Genomic DNA, 24,322 nt, shown 5'->3' on the forward strand with positions numbered 1-24,322 from the left:
AGTGTTGAGAGACCTGGAGAGGACATCAGCAAGGTGCACCCCTAAGAATTTGATGTTGTTCACGCTCTCCACGATGGAGCTATTGATGTGCAGGGGGAGTGAGAGCCTGCGTTCTCCTGAAGTCTACACTCATATCTTTGGTCTTGGTGACGTTCAAAGACAGACTGTTGTCTTCGTACCAGTTCACAAGCTGCGCCACTTCCTTTCTGTAGGCAATCTCATTGTTGTCTCTGATGAGGCCCACCACTGTAGTGTCATCTGCGAATTTAGACAATAGACAATAGGTGCAGGAGTAGGCCATTTGGCCCTTCGAGCCAGCACCGCCATTCAATGTGATCATGGCTGATCATTCACAATCAGTACCCCGTTCCTGCCCTCTCCCCATACCCCCTGACTTTGCTAACATTAAGAGCTCTATTGATTATTTGGTTGGTGTGTTTGGCGGCACAGTCGTGGGTAAGTAGTGTGAATAGTAGTGGACTAAGCACACAGTCTTGGGGTGTTCAGGATGATGGTGTTTGAGGTGTTTTTGCCAACACGGACTGTGGTCGATGTGTTCAGAAGTGCAGGATCCAGTTGCAGAGACCGAGCAAAGAGAGCTTCCCCACCAGCTTCTGAGGAATGATCGTGTTGAATGCCGAGCTGAAGTCAATAAATACCATTCTCACTTAGGTAGGTTTTATTTTGTTGTCTATGTGAGTGAGGACAGCGTGGAGGGTGGAGGAGATGGTGTCTTCTGTGGAGTGGTTAGGGTGGTATGCGAACTGGTGGGGGTCTAGGGAGGTGGGGAGGTTATTCTTGATGTGTCCCGTGACCTACCGTTCGAAGCACTTCATCACGATGGGGGTCAGTGTCATGGGACGGTAGTCATTGAGGCAGGAGACAGATGACTGTTTTGGCACCGGGATGATGGTGGTGGCTTTGAAGCCAGGCTCAGGGAGATGTTGAACATGTCTGTGAGGGCATCTACCAGCCGGTTAGCACATTCCTTGAGCACACGACCAGTATGTTGTCTGGTTGTGGGGCTTTCCGTGGGTCAATCCTGGTTAGGGCTCTCCACACGTCGGCTGAATCCAGGATTATTATCTGCTCCTCGGATGTAGGGGTAGACTTCCTCCCAGGCATGGTGTTAAGCGCCTCAAAGCGCGCATTAAAGTCATTTGGCTTGTCCAGAAGGGAGGCATCGCTGTTGTTGGAATGTGATGCTCCTTTATAGTCCGTGATGGACCCGATACCCTGCTACATACATCTGCTGTACTTGGTGTCACAGAAGTGGCCATGAATTTTCTGTGGCCATGGAAACACCAGTTCTATGATTTATTTTAGGAAAGTTAAACAATATCATTTGGTAATTTTTCTAACCATTATTTAAGATAGAAATTGTTTGAAAGTAAATGTACCTTAACATTCTGTAAATCAAATTTTTGCTTGCAGGCCTTTGACAGAGGAGCCAGTCCAAAGGGACTTATTAATTCTGCAGGCTACAAGGTGCTGAACACAATGGATCAGTATCTGGAACTGATTAATAGCAATATGCCAGGTAAATACCAGGGCATTTCTGAAAATGAGAAGGGAATGGAACAGGTAATATGACTGGCAGGAAATATCATTGCCTTTCCTGACGGGAGTACTAGTCAAATCTTCAAGTATTTTTCGGAAGGCAAGGTATGGTTTAGGGATGGGAGGAATGCGGGAAAGGCATTAGACAAAATATTGAGGTGGTGGTTTGAAATTAGAAATGAGCTCTAGTTAACAAGTCTACAAGTTATAGGAGTAGAATTAGGCCATCCGGCCCATCGAGTCTACTCTGCCATTTAATCATTTAATCCCATTTTCTTGCCTTCTCCCCATAGCCCTTGACACCCGTTCTAATAAAGAATTTGTCTACCTCTGTCTTTAAAATATCCACTGACTTGGCCTCCACAGCCTTTTGTGCCAATGAGTTCCACAGATTAACTATCCTCTGACTAAAGAAGTTCCTCCTCACCTTTCTAAAAGAGCGCCCTTTAACTATGACCTCTGGTCCTAGACTCTCCAACCAATGGAAACATCCTTTCCACATCCACTCTATCTATGCCTTTCATTATTCTGTAAGTTACAATGAGGTCCCCTTCAACCTTCTAAACTCCAGCCAATGCTGTGAAGCGCTCATCATATGCTAACCCACTCATTCCTGGAATCATTCTTGTAAACCTCCTCTGGACCCTCTCCAGAGCTGGCACACCCTTCCTCCGATATGGGGCCCAAATTTGCTCACAGTACTCTAAATGCAGCCTGACCAACGTCTTATAGAGCCTCAGCATTAGATCTCTGTTTTTGTATTCCAGTCCTCTTGATATAAATGCCAGCATTGAATTTGCCTTCCTTACGACCGATTCGACGTAAATTAACTTTTTGGGAGTCCAGCACCAGCACTCCCAAGTTCCTTTGCACCTCTGATTTCTGAATTCTCTCAGCATTTAGAAAATAATCTATGCCTTTATTCTTATTACCAAAACATTCCAGAAAAAAATATTAATTAGATACTGCTCATTGAGAAAAGTGCAGAATAAATGAAAATTATAAAATGCATCTGTTGGAAATCTGAAAAAAGTGGAAAATGTTGGAAACTGAGCAGGTTAAGCAGCAAAAATTAACGTTTGTGTTAAATGATGCAGCAAGCTAAAGGGCTGATTGGCGCACTTCTGCTTCCCCCCCCCCCCCCCCCCCCCCCATCCCTGATTCTCTTGCCGTTTATCTGTACATAGCTTAATTTGCTGCAGCAAATTATCCCATCAGCCAACATCTCTGGAATGTGGGACAAAAACACAGCAAACTGGGAAAACCTAATGCAATCACAGTATAGAAGTTGGGAGGTCATGTTGCAGTTGTATAAGACATTAGTGATGCCACATTTAGAGTATTGTGTTCAATTCTGGGCACTATGTTATAGGAAATATGTTGTCTAGCTGGAAAAGGTACAGAGAAGATTTAAGAGGATGTTGCCAGGACTTGAGGGTCTGAGCTATAGGGACAGGTTGTGTAGGCTGGAACTCTATTCCTTGGAATGCAGGAGGATGAGGGGTGATCTTATTAAGGTGTATAAAATCATGAGAGGAATAGATTGGGTAAAAACATAGAAAATAAGTGCAGGAGTAGGCCATTCGGCCCTTCTAGCCATGACCGCCATTCAATATGATCATGGCTGATCCTCCAAAATCAGTACTCCGTTCCGGCTTTTTTCCCCATACCCCTTGATTCACTTAGCCCTAAGAGCTAAATCTAACTCTCTCTTGAAAACATCCAGTGAGTTTGAGGACGAACATCCTTGTAATTGAGGCAGCATCCTTGTAATTGAGGCAGTGCAGCATAGGTTCACGAGATTGATCCCTGGGATGGTGGGACTGCCATATGAGGAAAGATTGAAAAGACTAGGCTTGTATTCACTGGAGTTTAGAAGGATGAGAGGTGATCTTGTAGAGACATATAATATTATAAAAGGACTGGAGAAGCTAGATGCAGGAAAAATGTTCCCAATGTTGGGGGAGTCCAGAACCAGGGGCCACAGTCTTAGAATAAAGGGGAGGCCATTTAAAACTGAGGTGAGAAGGAACTTTTTCACCCAGAGAGTTGTGAATTTGTGGAATTCTCTGCCACAGAATGCAGTGGAGGCCAAATCACTGGATGAATTTAAGAGAGAGTTAGATAGAGCTCTGGAGGCTAGTGGAATCAAGGGATATGGGGAGAGGTTGGGCACAGGTTACAGGAATTGTGGATGATCACAATGAATGATCAGCCATGATCACCTTTGCTGGCTCAAAGGGCCGAATGGCGATATGCTTGCATTGGAAGCATCAAAGAAAAAAGTTTCTGGGCTGTTTCCTAGAATGAAATAGTTGTATTGCTTTGAACAATTGAACAGATTAGGTCTGTGCTTTATGTGGGGTTTAAAAAAATAAGACATTTCATTGGAATGTGTAAGCTTCTGATAGGCTTAACAGGTAGACACGAAAGGCTTTTCCCTGTCATCTGAGAATCGAGGGGCCATAGTTTCAGAATAAGGGGTTGCCTGTTAAAGATGAACAGTAAGTTTCTCTAGAGGTCGTTACAGTTTCAGATTGTCTGCCCAACAGAGCTGTTGGGTTAAAGTTAGGCAGTTTGTGGGCATTTGGAATATTAAGAATGATAGAAAACGGCCATTAAATTGGTGTTGAAAGGATGTTGTTGCATGGATAGGAAAGATTTAGAGGGATATGGGCCAAATACGAGCAAGTGGGACTCGTGTAGATGAGGCATCTTGGTCGGCATTGGAAAGTTGGGCTGAAGGGCCTGGTTCCATGCTGTATGACTGAGCAGACTGATCTCATTGAATGATGGAGTAGGCCTGAAGGGGCTCCTGCCTATCTCTTGTTCTTATGGAAATGTTTATGGCATTGCAAGAGAGTTTCATTTGAACCATTCTTTTTAATCTCCTATAGGAATTAAAGGAAAGGCGAGCAGTTCTCCATTTCTGAAATTCCCAACAGAGTACTGTACCATTTTGTGGCATCCATATGGACATCATCACTACTTCTGTGTTTTATCAGAGAAAGAGCAGCAGAAGTGGCATGCTGTTTTTCAGGATTGTGTGCGCCATCTAAACAATGGTGAGTCTTCTCTGGGGCTTATTTTTATTTTTTTCAAATCGCATTTCCTCCTTTCTGGAAAGTAGACTGTTGGGTATCTACAAACTGTTAACACCATTAATTAAGCTCAGTGTTACTCATATCTTCATTTTCTAACAGGATTACAGAGATAGTTCTCTGGTTGATTATTTCTTCTCCAACCAATCTAGGACCAGAGGTTTTGTTTGCCAGATTTCCAGCATTCACTCCATATCGAAAAACTCTCAATCTATTAACTATATAACACAAAGTTCCATGTGCCAAACCGTGTTCAATAACCTGTGCGATATCTTCTAAAAATGATATGATACGGTAGAACTATTTATTCCAGGAGGGAAATTGATCTGCCAACAGTCATGAAACACAAAATACATGAAACATGAAATTAAAGTGATGAGTGGAAAGGATTGGGGATGTGCAAAGATTGAGGGGGGGGGAGTGAGTCTACCCCACAACAGAAATGGGAGGAGTTGCACAGTTTGATAGCCACAAGGAAAGAGGATCTCCTGTGGAGTTCCGTCCTGCATCTTGTGGAACCAATCTGTTGCTGAAGGTACTCCAGGAGACAGGGGTGTTCCTTTCCTCCTAAAGTCCACCACCAACTCCTTAGTCTTGTCGGTGTTGAGCTGCTGGCGATTCAGCCCACAACACTCTACAAAGTCGTTGACTACACCTCTGTATTCAGCTTCCCTCCCCTCACTGATGCAGCCCACAATTGCAGAGTCATCTGAAAACTTCTGCAGGTAGCAGGAGTCCGAGTTATATCTGAAGTCCGAGACAGGAAGGGAGAGAGGACCGTCCCCTGTGGGGCCCCTGTGTTGCTCACTACTATGACCGAGTTCTGTAGCCTGACATATTGTGGTCATCCAGTCAGGTAGTTGGTGATCCAGGACATCATTGGAACATCCACCCGCATCTTCATCAGTTTGCTCCCGGGCAGTGCCGAGCACCGGATGGTGTTAAAAGCACTGGAGAAGTCAAAAAACATGACTCTCACAGTTCTTCCCGGCTTATCCAGGTGATCATCGAAACGATGGAGTAGGTGAATGATGGCGTTCTCAACCCCCATCTTTGTTTGGTAAGCGAGCTGGGGGGAGTGTCCAGGTAGGGTTTAACCACGGGTCGCAGGTGAGTGAGCACCAGCCTCTCCAGGGCTGCTTTAAAATCAAAATTCTCCACATCCTTTGATTATTTCTCATGTACTTTACTGGATACATCCTTGAAGAGCTTAAGTAGATCAGTCAAATATGATTTTCCTTTTGTAACATAGAATGTTGAACATGACAGCACAGGAACAGGTTCTTCAGCCAACCATGTCTGTGCCAATCATGTTACCTAATTAAACCACCCCCATCTGCTTGCACCATCCATGCCCCTGTCTAAATGCTTCTTAAATAACATTATCATATCTGCTTCCACTCCGCTGTTAGTACGTTTTAGGCACCTGCCGCTCTTTTTTAACATTTTAGTTTTGAGAGACAGCACGGAAACAGGCCCTTCGGCCCACCGAGTCTGCGCTAGATGCAACGATACCCGCACACGATATCCTACACACACTAGGGATAATTTACAATAATACCAAATCAATTAACCTACAAACCTGTACATCTCTGGAGTGTGGGAGGAAACCAGAGATCTCAGAGAAAATCCAAGCAGGTCATGGGGAGAACTCCTTCCAGACAAGCACCCGTACTCAGGATCGAACCAGGATCTCTGGTACTCAGGAAGCAACTCTACTGCTGCACCACCGCCTTGCAAATGTCTTTTAAACCTTCCCTCTATGGTCTCAGTATTTGACATTTGCACCCAAGAAAAAAAGACTCTCCCCTGTTCCTGTCTCACATAATTTTATATAGTTCTAAAATTAGATTGCCCTCACAGCCTCCATTGGTCCAGAGAGAACAATTCAAGTTTGTCTCACTCCTTGTAGCTAATACTCCCTTATCCATGTACCATCCCATTGAATCTGTTATGCACCCTCCCCAATGCCTCCCTCTCTTCCATTTCTGTATCATGCAGAACTAGGCATAATACTCCAAATGTGGCCTAACCAAATTTTTACACACCTGCAACATGACTTCTCAACTTTTATACTCAGTGCCTCCACTGATATAGGCAAGAAGCCATACGGCTTCTTTATCACCTATCTACCTGTGTGCCTATGTTCAGAGAGCTAGAGGCTTGCATTCTAAGGTCCCTCTGTACATCAACACTCCCAAAGGTTCTGCCATTTGCTATATACTTTCCTCTTGCATTGCCCTCCCAAGGGCAACACTTCACTATATATATATATATATATATATATATTCAACATCCATTGGCCTTATTAATGTAGGAAAATAACTGCAGATGCTGGCACAAATCGAAGGTATCACACAATGCTGGAGTAACTCAGCAGGTCAGGCAGCATCTAGGAGAGAGGGAATGGGTGACGTTTCGGGTGGAGACCCTTCTTCAGACTGAGGTTCAAACTTGGCCTTATTAATCATCTCTGCTGACTCAGGTTAATCTTTTTATTACTTTCTAAATGCAGAATCATACAACACAAAAACAGGTTCTTCAAAGCATCCACGCCGCCCAATATGCCTTATCCAAGTTAGTCCTATTTGTTCATGCCTGGCCCATAACCCTTAACCTTTTCTATCCATGTACCTGTCCATGTCTTTCAAGTGTTGCAATTGTACCTGCCTCAACAACTTCTAAGAGCACTTTTCATTTATCCTTCACCCTCTGTGTGAAAAAGTTGCTCCTCAGTTTCCTAACCTTCCCATCTCACATTAATTTATGTCCTCTAGTTCAGCAGCATATTCCGTATGCTGGGGAAAAAGGTGGTGAAAAAAGCAAATGGCACATTTGCCTTCATTGAACGGGGCATTGAGTGGAACATCAGGTTAACAGTTGTACACTACATTGGTGAGACTGCAACTGGAATATTATGTATAGTTAAGGTGAATGTTCACATACTATTCCCATGGGAGAGAAGTCTAAACTAAGGACATAGGTTTCAGGTGAGAGGAGATAGATTTAAAGGGAACCTGAGGTGCAAGCTTTTCACACATCGGGTGGAGGGTATTGCCATGGTGATGACATCGTATTTAAATGCATTACGTGTTATTTGGATCAAGGCACTGATCGGAAAGGAATAAACTGTCATAGGAAGTGGTAGAAGTGGGTGCACTGACAGCATTTAAAAATCATTTAGACAGGTAGATGGGTAGGAAAGATTTTGAAGTATATGGGCCGAATGCAGGCAAATTGGACTAGTTCAGTTAGGCAATTTGGTCAGCAAGGACATGTTGGACCAAAGAGCCTATTTCCATCTGCTGAGGACCTGATACTTCCCAATGTATATGTGGGTGAAGCTGTGTGTCATGACAAGGGCACAGAGTAGTTCATTTGGGTTTAGATTGGCTAATGGAAAGGGCAAGGACATAGCAGCTAGAGGACAATGTGGAAGGAAATTAATTGAAATGACTTGAATAGAAAAAGTATTTTATAAGTCATAAGGGATTGTTAAGTTTAAGTGTTCAGAGGAACCTAAATGTCCTTAGGCATATATCACTGAAAATTACATGCAGGTACAGCAAACAATTAGATAAGGATATGCAAGTGGAATTGAGTATGAGTGAGGATATCTTGGTGAAACTAAAGTGGGAATATTGTATATTCTCTCTCTCCATCCATGGAAAAATATACTTGCAATCAAGAGAAAATGCAAAGCTGGAGAGAGCGCAAAGAAGATTTACGAGAATGTTGACAGAGTCTGAGGGAGCTATCGGGAGAGTTTGGGTAGGCTAGGACTTTAACTCTGAGTGCAGGAGGTTGAAGGTACGATCTCAGAGGTGTATAAAATGATGAGGGGAATGCATACAGTCTTTTACCCAGAGATGGGGAAATCAAATACAAGATGACATGTATTTAAGATGAAGGGGGGAAGATTTAATAGGAACTTGAAAGGCCCTTTCACTCAGAGGGCGGTTGGCTTTTTTGAACGAGCTGCCAGAGGATGTATTATGAGGCAGGTACTATGACAGCATTTAAAAGACATTTGAACAGGCACTTGGATAAAGGTTTCAAAGGATATGGGCCAAATGTGGGCATTTGGGACTAGCGTAGATGGGGCATCTTGGTTGACATGAATGGGTTAGGCCAAAAGGCCTGTTTCATTCACATGTTTCCTATGGATGAAGCTTCTAGAACCAGGGGTTATTGTTTTAAAATAATGGGTCAGTCACTCAGGGCAAGGATAAATAGAGGCATGGCGTACAGCGGTAGAGTTGCTGCTTTACAGCGAATGCAGCGCCGGAGACTCAGGTTCGATCCTGACTACGGGTGCTGCACTGTAAGGAGTTTGTACGTTCTCCCCGTGACCTGCGTGGGTTTTCTCCGAGATCTTCGGTTTCCTCCCACACTCCAAAGACGTACGGGTATGTAGGTTAATTGGCTGGGTAAATGTAAAAATTGTCCCTAGTGGGTGTAGGATAGTGTTAATGTACGGGGATCACTGGGCGGCACGGACTTGGAGGGCCAGAAAGGCCTGTTTCCGGCTGTATATATATGATATGATATGATACAAGAGCAAGAAAGACTGGTTTGGACACAGCTGGAATGTTGAGTCAAGTTCTGGGTGTTACACTTTAGACAAGATTTAAATATTTCTGAGAGGTCACGTAAGAGATTTACCAAATGCTTGCAGGAATGAGAACTTTTAACTGGTGGATAGACTAGTTTGTGCAACTTTTAATTGGTGGATAGACTAATTGTGGTTGTTTTCCTTGAAACGGGGTTTATGGGGCTGGAGGGGAGGAGATCTGATGGAGTTATTTAAAATCATGAAGGGAACAGTCAGTGCAACTAGTGAGAAACTGGTTCAATTGTTGGCAGGGCCAAAAAACAGGCAATAAAGATCACCATAAGCAACAAGAGGATAAACATTTTTACGCAGCAAGTGGTTAGGGCCAGGAATGCACAGACAGAGATGGAAAAATCATAACTTAGAAAAGGGGCCAAGATAATTACCTGAAAGGAAAGAATGTGCAGGGCTGTAATGAGAGAGGAGCAGAGTGGGACTTGCTGTTTTACTACTATGCAGACCTCCCAACCCTTCCCAATTTGGCGGAAAGTTTCCGCTTTCTTATTTCATTTCCGCCATTCTGATTTCAATTAAATTAGGTATGTGCAGTTTTTTAAATGAAACTCTTTCTTCATAACTTAGTCATACATTTTATGACCATTGTTCTTTTGTTCAATACCAAGAGAATTGGGATGTGTAAGGAAAAAGCAAAATAGAAAAAATAAAACAAAACTATTTTTTCTTTGTTGTAAAAAGTATTTCCGTTCAATAACCTTTCTATAATAGTAGAATATACTCATGATAGGCCTGACGTTGTACATGTAGTCCAAGAACTACAGACTGTTGGAAATAATAGTCGTTTTTCACACGTGAGTGTAGCGCAACGCGTACGTGCATTTGGTGTGCTTACTTTTTTACGCTGAAAAGTTGCATTACGCGCATATTATGAATTTTGATGTAAAATTCTGAATTTTGGACATCAAAATTCTGAATTTGTAAAATCAAATGTTGGGAGATCTGCCTCTGTAGAGTCACTACAGACCCTTCCGTACTATAGCCCTACCGTGATTCACTCGGACCTTGCAGGTATACTTGTAAACTAACACTTCTATTCTTGTATACATGTATACTAATCACATATTCTATTTCTGCTCTAGGATTACCTGAAGATTGTAAAGTGGAGACTCCAGCATTTTCTGATGCTGTCCGTCTGTACCGTCAGTCAAAAGATCAGTATGGCACCTGGGAAATGTTGTGCGGCAATCAAATACAGGTTTGATAAATTACTATATTATGTTTTTATGAGGAGGGAGGAGGGTCCTCAGATGGATATGAGGAAGGAGGTATAGGGACAGGTATTATATATCCGGTGGTTGCAGGGGAAAGTACCTTGTTTGGGTTCGAAGGATGAGTGAACCAAGTAGTTGTAGATGGAGCCGTCTCTGTGGAAGGAGGCAGGGATAGGGATGGGAAGATGTGACTGGTGGTGGGATCACGAAAGAGGTTGTAGAAATGTTGGAGAATAATGTGTTGGATGCAAATAATATATTCCTTTATTCGTCCCACACCGGGGAAATTTAAAGGCCAGTAGAATTAAAGGTGAGGACCATGGAAAGTCTATCCTTGTTCTGTCTGGGGGAAGGAGAGTGAGCAGGACTGCATGACACAGAGGAGACACGAATGAGGGATCCATCTAAGACAGCGGGTTTGGGGGGAGGATTTACTAAAAGAGGACATCTCAGATGTTCTAGGATGGGAAACCTCTCCTTGTGGAGACAGAGAAATTGAGAGTAAGGTATACCGTCTTTGCAAGAGGTGGGGTGGGAGGAGATGTAACCCAGATAACTAGACGTCGGTGGGTTTGGAGTAGTTGTCAGTTGATAGTCTGTCCCCTGTGGTTGTGAAAGATAGTGGAAAAGTTCTTGAAGTCAAAGAGATCTGAACGGGTGCAGGGGGCAGCCCCGATCCAGCATTTGGATGTGCACTGCTTCATTAACTGAAGAGTCGTGAATGATGCTGAATATTGAGCAGTTATTCCTAATTCTAGTTTAGGATTAAAGGAAGGTTGACAAGTCAGCTAAAGATGATTGGGCTTGGGACACCATCCTGAGGAACTCCTGCTGAGATGTGGCTGAGATGATTGGCTTCTAACCACTAGAACTATCTTCCTTTGTGCGAGGTGCTATCAACTACCACTAACGTTTGCATCATCTGCAAATTTTATAATCTCATGAAGGTAATATAGATTGTGAGGTTATCCTTTGAATGTGGAGGAACTCAATGTGAACTCACAGCTTACTGTGGGTGGGAACTGAGGGACTGAGAGCAGAACTACAGAGCATGGAACCCACAGGTTAGAGTCCTATAAGTTGAAAGTGAAGCCACTGTTAAGTTTTAAAAAACACACAATTCTAATACAAATTTAATACAATAACACAAAATAATGAGGCTGTTTGCAAGTTAAGGAACATTTGACAAGTAAGTGGCTTTAAAAGTGAGATAGTTCAGGAACAGCCTGTTAGAGTGAGGGCTGTCTGGATTAGGGAATAGACTGAAGGGTAGTGTTGGAGGCGGTGCATTCCTCCTGCACTTTCACATACTCTTTATGAAGATACCAGAGACCCTTGCTCCTTGTTTTTATTACATTAAAGTGGATATCAGATTTATGATTATATGTTTGCAGATGACTTGAAAATTAGTGGTGTTGTTGAAAATGAGAAGGCATGAGCCCATAATCATTTGATTCAAAGCACAAGCAAAGTTTTACCAATCATTATCATTTTTTTCTTTTCCTCCATTCCCCAGATTACAACCAATTTAGTGATGGAGGAGCTTCTTCCAGAGCTGGGAGCGATGATCCATCCTAAATTAAAGGGCAAATTACATGAACGTCAAAAGGACTGGATTTTGGTAAGTATATAGTATTGAACAAGCTTGATTAATTATTGTCTTTGTCGTTCCACAAACGTAATGTTTTATATTTTGTGGAATGTCTGGAAGGATTTATAGCTCCACTATTTTTGAGGGCGATTATAAATCACAGCAAATAATGTGCCCACTAGAGTGCTGCGGGAAGTTAGGACGTTTATTGCAAGAGTATTTTAGGAGAATATTAAAGATGTATTGCAACAATCATAAAGGACATTGATGAGAGCAAATCTGGAATGTTGTATATGATTTTGGTCTGCTTGCTCAAAGAGTATATTCTTGCTGCAGAAGAAGTACTGCAAAGGTTGATTAGGTAGCTTGGATGGTGCATCTGTCATTATCCGGAGAGATGAAGTACTCTTTTTTTTAGAATGAGAAAAAGAAAGATTATCTTATTTAAGCATAACAATTTTCATTAGGGCTTCGATGCAGGAAGGATATTTCCCCTTGCTTATGGTTCTAGATCTCATGGTCAAGATCTCAAAATAAAGTTATGCCACGGATGGTGAAGAAGGCGTTTGACATGTTGGCCTTCATCAGTCTGGGAATTGAGATTTGAAGTTGGGAACTTGCAGTTATAGTTGTACAAGACAGTAGTGAGGCCACACATTTACTATTTTATGTTCAGCTTTGGTCAGCCTGCTTCAGGAAAGATGCCATTAAACTAGAAAGAATGAAGAATAGATTTACATGGATATTTCCAGGACTATAGGGAACTTATATGTGAGATAATAAGGGAACTATAGGGAACTTATATGTGAGATAGTAAAGGTTCTGAGTCAGCAAGTCCCTGTAAGGGTAAGCAACAAATATGGTGAGCTTAGGGAATATAAAGAATATATTGTAGAAAGTACTTTGTGTCTGTTTTCACCAAGAAGGAATTGGAGGACAGTATGATAAGTGTGGAGAACACTAAAATGCGAGGTTTTTATTCACAAAATGCTGGAGTAACTCAGCAGGCCAGGCAACATCTCGGGAGAGAAGGAATGGGTGACGTTTCGGGTCAAGACCCTTCTTCAGACTGAAGAAGGGTCTCGACCCGAAACGTCACCCATTCCTTCTCTCCCGAGATGCTGCCTGACCTGCTGAGTTACTCCAACATTTTGTGAATAAAAACCTTCGATTTGTACCAGCATCTGCAGTTATTTTCTTATACTAAAATGCAAGGGCAGTTTAAGATTAAGGAGGAGGTGTTAGGACTCCCCAGGACTTGATGGGTTTTATCACAGGTTATTGTGATATCTAATATGATAGAACTTTATTTATCCCAGGAGGGATATTTGTCTGCCAACAGTCATAAAACATGTGAGGCAAGAGAGGAAATTGCGAGAGCCTTGACAAGGATCTTTATCCACCAGTGAGGTCCCGAAAGACTGGAGTGTAGCTAATATTGATCCTTTATTTAGTAAAGGAATTAGAGAGGATCTATGGAATAATAGACTGTTGAGCTTTACATCAGTGGTAGGGAAGCTTGTTAGACAGGATATCGGATAAGATTTACTCCAATTTGGAGAAGAATGGGTTAGTTAAGGACTGTTAGTTAAGGACAGGGCAGTAGTGTCTTAGTCACTTGATCGGATTTTTTGAGGAGGTGACGAAAGTGATCAATGAGGGCTGGGCCAGAGCAGCATCTGTCCCGCTGAGTTACTCCAGCATTATGTGTCTACCTTTGATTAAGCCAGCATCTGCATTTCTTTCCTACACAATGGGGGTAGGGCGAAGGATGATGTCTACATGGATTTTATAAAGTCCCCCACGGTAGGCTGATCCAGAAGATTAAGATGTATGGGATTAACAGTGACTTGGTTGTATGGCTTCGATTTGAGAAGGAGAAGGTTAAATCGGAAGTGTCAGTGTTGCAGTTAAACAAAAGGGACTATGAAGGCATGAGAGAGGAGTTGGCCAAGGTAGACTGGAAAGGGATCCTAGTAGGATTGACGGTGGAACAGCAATGGCAGGAATTTCTGAGCATAATCCGGAAGACGCAGGATCATTTCATTCCAAAAAGGAAGAAAAATTCTAAGGGGAGTAGGAGGTAACTGTGGCTGACAAGAGAAGTTAGGGATGGAATAAAACTAAAAAAAAAGATGTATAACACAGCAAAGAGTAGCCAGAAGCCAGAGGATTGGGAAACTTTCATAGGACAACAGAAGGTAACAAAACAGGCAATACGGGCTGAAAAGATGAAGTACGAGGGGAAGCTGGCCAAGAATATAAAGAAGGACAGTAAAAGCTTCTTTAGATATGTTGAGAAAAAGAGTAGCAAAGTCAAATGTGGGTCCCTTGAAGGCAGACACGGGTGAAATTATTATGGGTAACAAGGAAATGGCAGAAGAGTTGAACAGGTACTTCGGATCTGCCTTCACTAAAGAAGACACAAACAATCTCCCAGATGTACTGGAGGACAGAGGATCTAGGGGGGTAGAGGAACTGAAAGAAATTTTCATTAGGCGAGAAATAGTATTGGGTAGACTAATGGGACTGCAGGTTGATAAATCCCCTGGGCCTGATGGTCTGCATCCCAGGGTACTCAGAGATGAGGCTCTAGAGATAGTGGACGCATTGGTGATCATTTTCCAATGTTCAATAGATTCAGGAGCAGTTCCTGTGGATTGGAGGATAACTAATGTAATCCTACTTTTCAAGAAAGGAGCGAGAGAGAGAAAAGGGGGAATTACAGACCAGTTAGCCTGACTTCGGTGGTGGGAAAGATGCTGGAGTCAATTATTAAAGAGGTAATAACGATGCATTTGGATAACAGTAAAAGGATAAGTCCAAGTCAGCATGGATTTATGAAAGGGAAATCATGCTTGACTAATCTTCTGGAATTTTTTGAGGACGTGACAAGTAAAATGGATGAAGGGGAGCTAGTGGATGTAGTGTATCTAGACTTCCAGAAAGCCTTTGATATGGTCCCGCACGGGAGATTGGTGACCAAAATTAGAGCACATGGTATTGGGGGTAGGGTGTTGACATGGATAGAAAATTGGTAGGCAGACAGGAAGCAAAGAGTAGGAGTAAACGGGTCCTTTTCAGAATGGCAGGCAGTGGCGAGTGGAGTGCCGCAAGGCTCGGTGTTGGGGCCGCAACTGTTTACCATATATATTAATGATTTGTAAGAGGGAATTAGAAGCAACACTAGCAGGTTTGTGGATGACACAAAGCTGGGTGGCAGTGTAAACTGTGAAGAGGATGTTAGGAGGTTGCAGGGCGACCTGGACAGGTTGAGTGAGTGGGCAGATGCATGGCAGATGCATGGCAGATGCAGTATAATATAGATAAATGTGAGGTTATCCACTTTGGCGGCAGAAACAAGGAGGCAGATTATTATCTCAATGGAGTTAGGTTAGGTACGGGGGAGGTGCAGCGAGACATGGGTGTCCTTGTACACCGGTCACTGAAAGTTGGTGTGCAGGTACAGCAGGCAGTGAAAAAAGCTAATGGAATGTTGGCCTTCATAACGAGAGGATTTCAGTATAGGAGTAAAGAGGTTCTTCTGCAGTTGTATAGGGCCCTGATAAGACCACATCTGGAGTATTGTGTACAGTTTTGCTCTCCTAATTTGAGGAAGGACATCCTTGTAATTGAGGCAGTGCAGCGTAGATTCACGAGATTGATCCCTGGAATGGCGGGACTGACATATGAGGAAAGATTGAAAAGAGTAGGCTTGAATTCACTGGAGTTTAGAAGGATGAGAGGGGATCTTATAGAAACATAAAATTCTAAAAGGACTGGACAAGCTAGATGCACGAAAAATGTTCCCAATATTGGGCGAGTCCAGAACCAGGGGCCACAGTCTTGGAATAAAGGGGAGGGCAGTGGAAGCCAAATCACTGGATGGATTTAAGCGAGAGTTAGATAGAGCTCTAGGGGCTAGTGGAATCAAGGGATATGGGGAGAAGGCAGGCACGGGGTATTGATTGGGGACAATCAGCCATGATCACAATGAATGGCGGTGCTGGCTCGAAGGGCCGAATAGCCTCCTCCTGCACCTATTTTCTATGTTTCTATGAAACTGGTTTACTGATGGAAGTCAGAGGGTTGTGGTGGAAGCACCACAAGCTGGAAGTCTGAACAGTGAAGTTTCACAGGGATCAGTGCTGGAACCTCTGCTGTTTGTGATATATATAAATGGCTTGGATATAAATATGGAGGTATTGGTTAGTAAGTTTCAGATGACACCAAAATTGCTGGTGTTATGGAAACTGTCAGTTATACAGCAAGATAAATATCAGCTACAGAAATGGCAGATGGAGTTTAATCCGAGCAAGTGCGAGGTGTTACTCTTTGAGAGGTCAAATGTAAGGGAAAATGTACAATTAATGGTGTGACCCTCAACAGTATTGATTACAGAAAGTTGTGCGGGTAGACAATAGACAATAGGTGCAGGAGTAGGCCATTCGGCCCTTCGAGCCAGCACCACCATTCAATGTGATCATGGCTGATCATTCTCAATCAGTACCCCGTTCCAACCTTCTCCCCATACCCCCTGACTCCGCTATCCTTAAGAGCTCTATCTAGCTCTCTCTTGAATGCATTCAGAGACTTGGCCTCGCACTGCCTTCTGAGGCAGTGAATTCCACAGATTTACAACTCTCTGACTGAAAAAGTTTTTCCTCATCTCCGTTCTAAATGGCCTACCCCTTATTCTTAAACTGTGGCCCCTGGTTCTGGACTCCCCCAACATTGGGAACATGTTTCCTGCCTCTAACGTGTCCAACCCCTTAATAATCTTATATGTTTCGATAAGATCCCCTCTCATCCTTCTAAATTCCAGTGTATACAAGCCTAGCCGCTCCAATCTTTCAGCATACCACAGTCCCGCCATTCCGGGAATTAATAGCAAGAATATCCTTCCTCAAATTTGGAGACCAAAACTGCGCACAGTACTCCAGGTGCGGTCTCACTCGGGCCCTATACAACTGCAGAAGGACCTCTTTGCTCCTATACTCAACTCCTCTTGTTATGAAGGCCAACATTCCATTGGCTTTCTTCACTGCCTGCTGTACCTGCATGCTTCCTTTCAGTGACTGATGCACTAGGACCCAGCACCGAGCCTTGCGGTACCCCACTAGTCACTGCCTGCCATTCTGAAAGGGACCCATTTATCCCCACTCTTTGCTTTCTGTCTGTCAACCAATTTTCTATCCATGTCAGTATCCCCAATACCATGTGCTCTAATTTTGCCCACTAATCTTCTATGTGGGACCTTGTCGAAGGCTTTCTGAAAGTCGAGGTACACCACATCCACCAGCTCTCCCTTGTCAATTTTCCTAGTTACATCCTCAAAAGGTGCATTGCCAGGGGTAGTGGTGGAAATGGATATGATAGTGGTGTTTAAGAGGCTTTTGGATAGGCACATGGAATTGCAGGGAATAGAAGGATATGGATCATGTACAGGCAGATGAGAGTTTAACTTGGCATCATGATCGGCGCAGACATTGGGCTGAACGACCCATTCCTGTGCAATGCTGTTTTAGATTTAGAGATACAACGCGGAAACAGGCCCTTCGGCCCACCGAATCCGCGCCGCCCAGCGATCCCCGCACATTAACACTATCCTACACACACTAGGGGCAATTTTTACATTTTACCCAGTCAATTAACCTACATACCTGTACGTCTTTGGAGTGTTCTATGTTCTATGTTAAATAGTTAGCGTGGATTGGAGCATCTTAATTATATGGAGAGTCTGAATAGCTGCATTTGCTTTCCTTGGAGTGGAGGAGACTGAGGAGTGACCGGAGAGTATATTTGATATTACCCCGAGTAAATTAAAAACATCTTGGTTTTGAATTTGAGAATTATGCTGCTGTACTGAAGGCAGTTGTGACAGAGAAATGTAGATTTGAAAATAAAAATAGTCAACTTGAAATTTGGTTCATTCTATATGATTTTACTAACTCAACTTTATTTTCCCTTGCCCATAGATTACAGAGGCTGTGCAAAAGATGGTTCAAGTGCAGACAAAATTCCGATATGAAGCTGTTTTGCAAAAGTGTGAAGGCGCCCGTTCTGGATTGGAAAGCAGGATTCGTCCAGATCTTGATCAAATTATTAGCTCTAAAGAACATGTGGCAAACAAGCTAAGAGGTTTGGAAACATTTGGGGGCAGGAGGAAAAATAGATCAGCCATAATTGAATGACAGAATAGATTTAATGGGCTGAATGGCCTAATTCTGCTAATAAGAAGGCTCATGTATCGTCCTATTTTCTACTGAATAATTGGTACTGGGCCATTGTTGCTTACATTATCAATACATGTACAGGTAAACAATAATATTTGAACATGTCAATACTATTACTATAAACAAAAGTTTTATTTTAAACCTATTTATTAATTTTGTGTGCCAACGGTAATACTATAGCAGAGCCGACTGAAAAGACAGAATTAGTTCCCAGCAATGCAAAGACTGTTCAGGCCTAACACTCAAAATCCAGTCTCTCTTTCACTGCGGTTTCCACAATTGTTACAATCATACAAGCAAAAGGCTTAATAAAAAGAAATCGTGTCAACCATTATACCAGATCTTAATCTGCAAAATGAAGTGTTATGAAAGTGGGGCAAAATTACTCCTGTGCATCTGACATGAGCCTTGTAGTGAATATCTCAGCTCATGACTAACACTGCAGGGTGAAAACCAAATCAAATCAAGGTTTTTTTCTTTTACTGGAAATACCAAGAAATAGGCAGAAGAAAGAGCAGAAATGTTGAAACAAATTTGAGAATAAAAATCATCACAAAGAATATATTTTGATTTTACAGTTTTTGTATATTGTATTGTAAATTATACATTTGTATGAATTTGTGGCTAGTGTGTAAATGAAATGTTTTGTTTGAAGATAAGATGTTCATACAGGTATGACTTTACTCTTGTTTTCAATGCCTAAGAAACACACTACAGAACCAACACATACCAGAAATTCTTTAGATCTTTTCTTTGTGCTATTAAATTCCTGACATAAAACATAGTTGGATTAGGTATAACTTTTTACTTCTCATGGAATTCTTGTTATTGTCTCTACTTTCTGCTTCTATAATTTTGCTGATCACTTTGATTGATATTTCTAAAACCTGCTTTATTTCCTTATCAGGTCTCTCATTTTCCTCTTTACAATTTGTTGTTCACTCTCATTTGGCTCACCTTCAGGGTGCATGTTTTTATGATGTGCAAATGCAGCTGCAATGAATGTCCTAAATGAGACTACAACATCTGAAGATATCCTTTTGATGGCCTTACTAGATTTCAGCTAAACAAATTACAACTTGATCATCAGTTCACGGTTGAAGTCACAATGGTGCCATCACCTAGAGTTCTATGCACTCTCAGCCTCTCCTCTTCATGGTAACTACCAGACTCCTATCACATTTCCTGATTTTTAAGGAGCTGTTACTTTTAACTGTTTTTGGTGTCTTTATTAGAGCAAATCTACCTACACCTTCAAATATGGTATATTTTAATTCATCTGGTCCTGTAGTTTGATTGCATTGATTCTTAGCTTGTTTTTGATATCATTCTCGTTTCTGATTGATTGCCATTTGCCTTTGTGTTTCTATTTAGTGTTTGTAATGCCCAAAGCTGAAGCTTGTGTTCGAAACAAAGTGCAACCTTGCATCTCTTCCATTCTTGATGCTTTGATGGGTCCAACGAGCGGTGGCTTTTCTGAAGTCAGAGACTTATTTTTCAAGGAGATTGTGGAAATGAATAAAAATATTCTGAATGAAGGAGGAAAGCAAAAGCTTGGGGAGGTGAGATGCACATGCTGACAGATTTGTTGAGTTGAAACCTTGAATAAAACCGGAGTGGTTGCAATTGCTGCCACAATTGCCACTGAACCTTTGAACTTTCCAAAGCTGTCAGTTAGTTGAGATAAAATCTGTAGGAAAGTGTTAACATTAGATTGTGACTGTCATATGTGGACAAATGAGTTTGAATCGTGGTCCTAAAGTTCATCGTTAGGTGGTTAGTGATGACCTTGTTCTCTTTTGTCTAGGTCTTTTGAAAGAAATTTCATTTTATTTTATTTCGTACATGTTAAAAGACATCAATTAAAAAACAAAATAAACAAAAAAAACAGAAGAAATACAAAGAATTTCATCCATTACTTAACGCCTTTACATGTGCGAAAATGAGTAGGAAGAAGTGTGAACTTATTTAATCCTACCCCCATTCCCTAATCAATATTTATCAAGTATTATCTATAATAACTAATACCTAAAATACATATATAACTACATATATAATCACTCACCCCTACAATCATATGAATATACCTATTTACACAATAATGTCTATATTAACTACATCTGATATATATACATACATTAGGCCAATCATATATATACATATACCCGACCATTTACATACAAAATATAAATACAAATATAGTCACCCACCCGTATAATAAGTCAGATATTAATACAAAAATACTCATACACCCTTATATGTTCATATAGATATACTTATTTAAATAATGATGTGTTATTATATGTAGACCCCTGGTGACTGTTAATCCCCCTCCTCACTGTACCTAGAAAAAATCATGTGTTTATATTTGTTTTTAAACTGGATGATGTTTGAACATTGTTTTAATTCCGCATTCATTCTGTTCCATAGCTTTACTCCACTGATTGATATAGAAAATCTTTTCATTGTTGTTCGAGTATTGCGAATCTTGAAATTTAATGTTCCCCTTAAATTATACCCCCCCTCTCTTTCATAAAACATTTCCTGTAAGTTACTTGGTAGCAAATTGTTTCTCACTTTGTACATGAATTGAGCTGTTTGATATTCCACAATGTCATAAAATTTGATTATTTTAGACTTTATAAATAATGAGTTGGTGTGTTCACAAAAACCGACATTATGAATTATTCTAATGGCTCTTTTTTGGAGTATGAATAGTTGTTGTAGTGAACTTATATATGTACTTCCCCACACCTCTATACAGTAACTTAAATAAGGTGAAACTAGAGAACAGAACAGAATGCGAAGTGATTTGTTATCTAGGAAATGTTTTGCTTTGGCCAGAACTGAAATGCTTCTAGATACTTTACTGTGGATATGTTTAATGTGAAATTTCCAGCAATTTTTTTCATCTATTATCACCCCAAGGAATTTAGTTTCATTTACTCTTTCTATGTTAACACCCTCTATCTGTAGGGTGAGGGGTGAGGCTGGAGGAATGGGGGTGAGGCTGGAGGAATGGGAATGAAAAACTTCCTTAATGAATTTGTTGTTTGTCTTATTCGCAAAAGGAACTGCCAACCTGTATGCTATCACACGCCTGAGATGGATAAATCAATTAATTGAATAAGCAATTGCATTTAGTTAGGTCATTAAACAAAAGGAGACTAAGATGAATTTGAGAATTAGAGTTGTGTGGGGGAACTGGCTCCTTAAGCCACAGCCATCGACCACCATTTACACTAACCCTACACCACTCCCATTTTTTATTCTTCCTATATTCCGATCATGATCCCTTTATTCTACCACTCACCTGTGCATTAAGACCACTATACAGTGGCCAATTAACCTACAAACCCGCATGTCTTTGAGTTGTGTGGGGGGCTAGAAAACCCACAGGTAACCGCCGCAGGCACAGGGAGAATGTGCAAAGTCCAGACAGTTGGCATCAAGATCACATTGAAACCTGAAACTGTGAGGCGGCGGCTCTGCTAGATGCTCCACTATCAGCTGGTTGTAAAGAGCTTGATGCTCCCTCATGGGTGTTGAAACAAACTTAATCAAGCAATTGAACAAGCTGAAGGGAAGTGATTATGCAACAAATGTGTTTCTGGAACAAATGGCTTTCAACTCTGACTATTCTTGACCTGAATAATTAGCAAGTCTTTTCCTGGTATTAACGGTAATGTGCTATTGTGTTGGCATTTCTGTTATATGAATCGCCCAGTCTTGTCTAACTTAAGAACAACACCTCACATTACACTCGGGTACCTTAACTGGTACATGTGACAATAAACTGACCTTGGGTAGCCTGCAAACCAATTGTATGAAGATTGGGTTTTCCAAATTCAAGTACCCATATCGATTGGGTTCCTTTCCCACTTCTACTGGTCGACCTAGGTTCTCTCTTCCTCTGTTCACCTTTCCCTTTTCCATCTTCCCATCGCGCACATGCAAGCATCTTTTACCTGGCTTATTCTTCCCATCCCCTCCCTCCTTTAGGCACAGTGGCACAGCTGGTAGAGCTGCTGCCTCACAGTGCCAGAGACTGGTTTGACCCTGACCTCGGAAGCTCTCTGTGTGGAGTTTGCATGTTCATCCGTGACGTTGCGGGTGCTTCCACATCCCAAAGATGTGCTGGTTTGTAGGTTACTTAACCTCTGTAAAACTGCCCCTCGGGTAGAGAATGGTAAGAAAGTGGGATAACTTGGAACTAGTGGGAACAGGTGATCGATGGTTGGCATGAACCTGGAGGGCCGAAGGGCCTGTTTCCATGCTGTATCTCTAAACTAAAGCTGAACTAGTTCCATCTGCCTATCACCCTCCCACATCTGTTTGCACCTACAACCTGTAGACCCTGCCACACCCGTCCCTCTCACCTTTTTGTGCTGGCTAACACTACTCGACACTCTGTCGTAATGCAGGGTCGTGACCTGAAAAGTGGACCATCCCATTACCTTCATAGATGTTGCTTATGCTGCAAAGTTCTGTCAGCAGTTTGTTTCTTGCTCCAGGTTCCAGTATTTGCAGTTTCTCACGTCTTCCAGTCTAACTCATCAACTTGAATCTTGAAAGGTCCCAATCCGGAAGGTCCATTTCCCTCTGCAGATGCTGCCTGATCTACTAAGTCCCCCCAGCAGTTTGTTTTTCATTTGGGCCCATATCTTCTGAGCATTTTCTCCGGAGATGCTGCCTGGGCCATTGTCCAGCATGTTGCGTCTTCCTTATTTTCAAATCCTTTCCAATCTAACCTCTCCTGATCTTTACACCTCTTTTCTACATGCAGTCTCTCTGCACCTCCATTTCTTGCCTCATGACAATCACCAAATTTAATTATTCTCAGCTGCCAAGGTCCAAAGTCTGAAATTCCCAGCCTAAATTTCTTCACCTCCCTACCTCCCAATAGTTCATCTTTGATCGAAGTAAAACATGGTGTCAACATTGTTCCGTATAATAGATTATTGTTCAAAATTAAAGGCAATGGCTCTGCAGTAGTCTAGCAAATCAGTAAATGTATTTAAGAAGGAATTAGATACGGTACAAAGCGCTAAAGAAATCAAGGGATCTAGAGTGAAATCAGGAACAGAATACTGGTAGTTATGTCATCCCAACATTCTCATCTTAAATATTTGATTGATCTCATCTACCTGGACATGATCCATATCCCTCTATTGCTTGCATTTGCCCATGTGCTGATCTTAAGCCTCCACCACCACCACTGGCAATGTGTTCCAGGTCCCCATTACTCTGTGTGAAAAAGAAACTTGCCCCGCACATCTCCATTAAAATTGCCCCCTTATTCCTTATAGCTATGCCCTCTAGTGTTGGACATTTCCACCTTGAGGAAAAAAGATTTGGACTGTCTACCCTAGCTTTGCCTCTCATCATTTTATATCCTTTTATCAAGTCTCCCCTCAACCTCTGATGTTCCAGAGAAAACAAACCGAGTTTATCCAACCACTCCCTGTAGCAAAAATCCTCTAATCCAGGCAGTATTCTAGTAAGCCTCCTCTGCATCCTCTCCAAAGCCTCCACATCTTTCTTGCATTGGGGTGACCGGAACAGTACGCACTACTCCAAATGCTGCCTAACCAAAGTCCTATAGAATTGCATCATGACTTCCTGACTCTTATATTCAATGCCCCTAGTAATGAAGGTAAGCATACTGTACAATACTGTACATACTGACCACCTTCTTTAACACCCTATCCACTTGTGCTGCCACCTTCAGTGAGCTATCAACTTGGACTCCAAGATCACTCTGCACATCAATGCTGTTGAGGATCTTGCCATAAACTGGATTCTTTCCCCTTACATTCAACGTCCCAAAGTCCCAACACCGCAAACTTGCTCGGCTTAAACTCCATTGGCAGCTGATCTACATCCTATTGTATATTCTGACAGTCTTCATCACTCTCTACAATTCCTCTAATTTTGGTGTTTAAGGCAAACTTGCTCACCAACCCATCTACGTTTACGTCAAGGTCGTT

At 42.0% G+C, this 24,322-nt stretch overlaps 1 protein-coding gene across 1 annotated transcript in view; it reads left to right on the top strand.

Moving 5' to 3' along the window:
- LOC144608395 (protein Niban 2-like) overlaps positions 1–24,322 on the top strand; it is a 162,124-nt gene that overhangs the window by 102,969 nt on the left and 34,833 nt on the right. Inside the window, exons 4-9 of the mRNA XM_078426111.1 lie at positions 1,435–1,540; positions 4,458–4,625; positions 10,374–10,489; positions 12,022–12,126; positions 18,075–18,237; positions 19,707–19,894. Of these exons, the coding sequence (XP_078282237.1) occupies positions 1,435–1,540; positions 4,458–4,625; positions 10,374–10,489; positions 12,022–12,126; positions 18,075–18,237; positions 19,707–19,894 (846 nt within the window). The remainder of the gene's footprint in view (positions 1–1,434; positions 1,541–4,457; positions 4,626–10,373; positions 10,490–12,021; positions 12,127–18,074; positions 18,238–19,706; positions 19,895–24,322) is intronic.

Source organism: Rhinoraja longicauda, chromosome 31, assembly GCF_053455715.1.
Source record: "Rhinoraja longicauda isolate Sanriku21f chromosome 31, sRhiLon1.1, whole genome shotgun sequence".
In the NCBI taxonomy this organism is placed as follows: domain Eukaryota; kingdom Metazoa; phylum Chordata; class Chondrichthyes; order Rajiformes; family Arhynchobatidae; genus Rhinoraja; species Rhinoraja longicauda.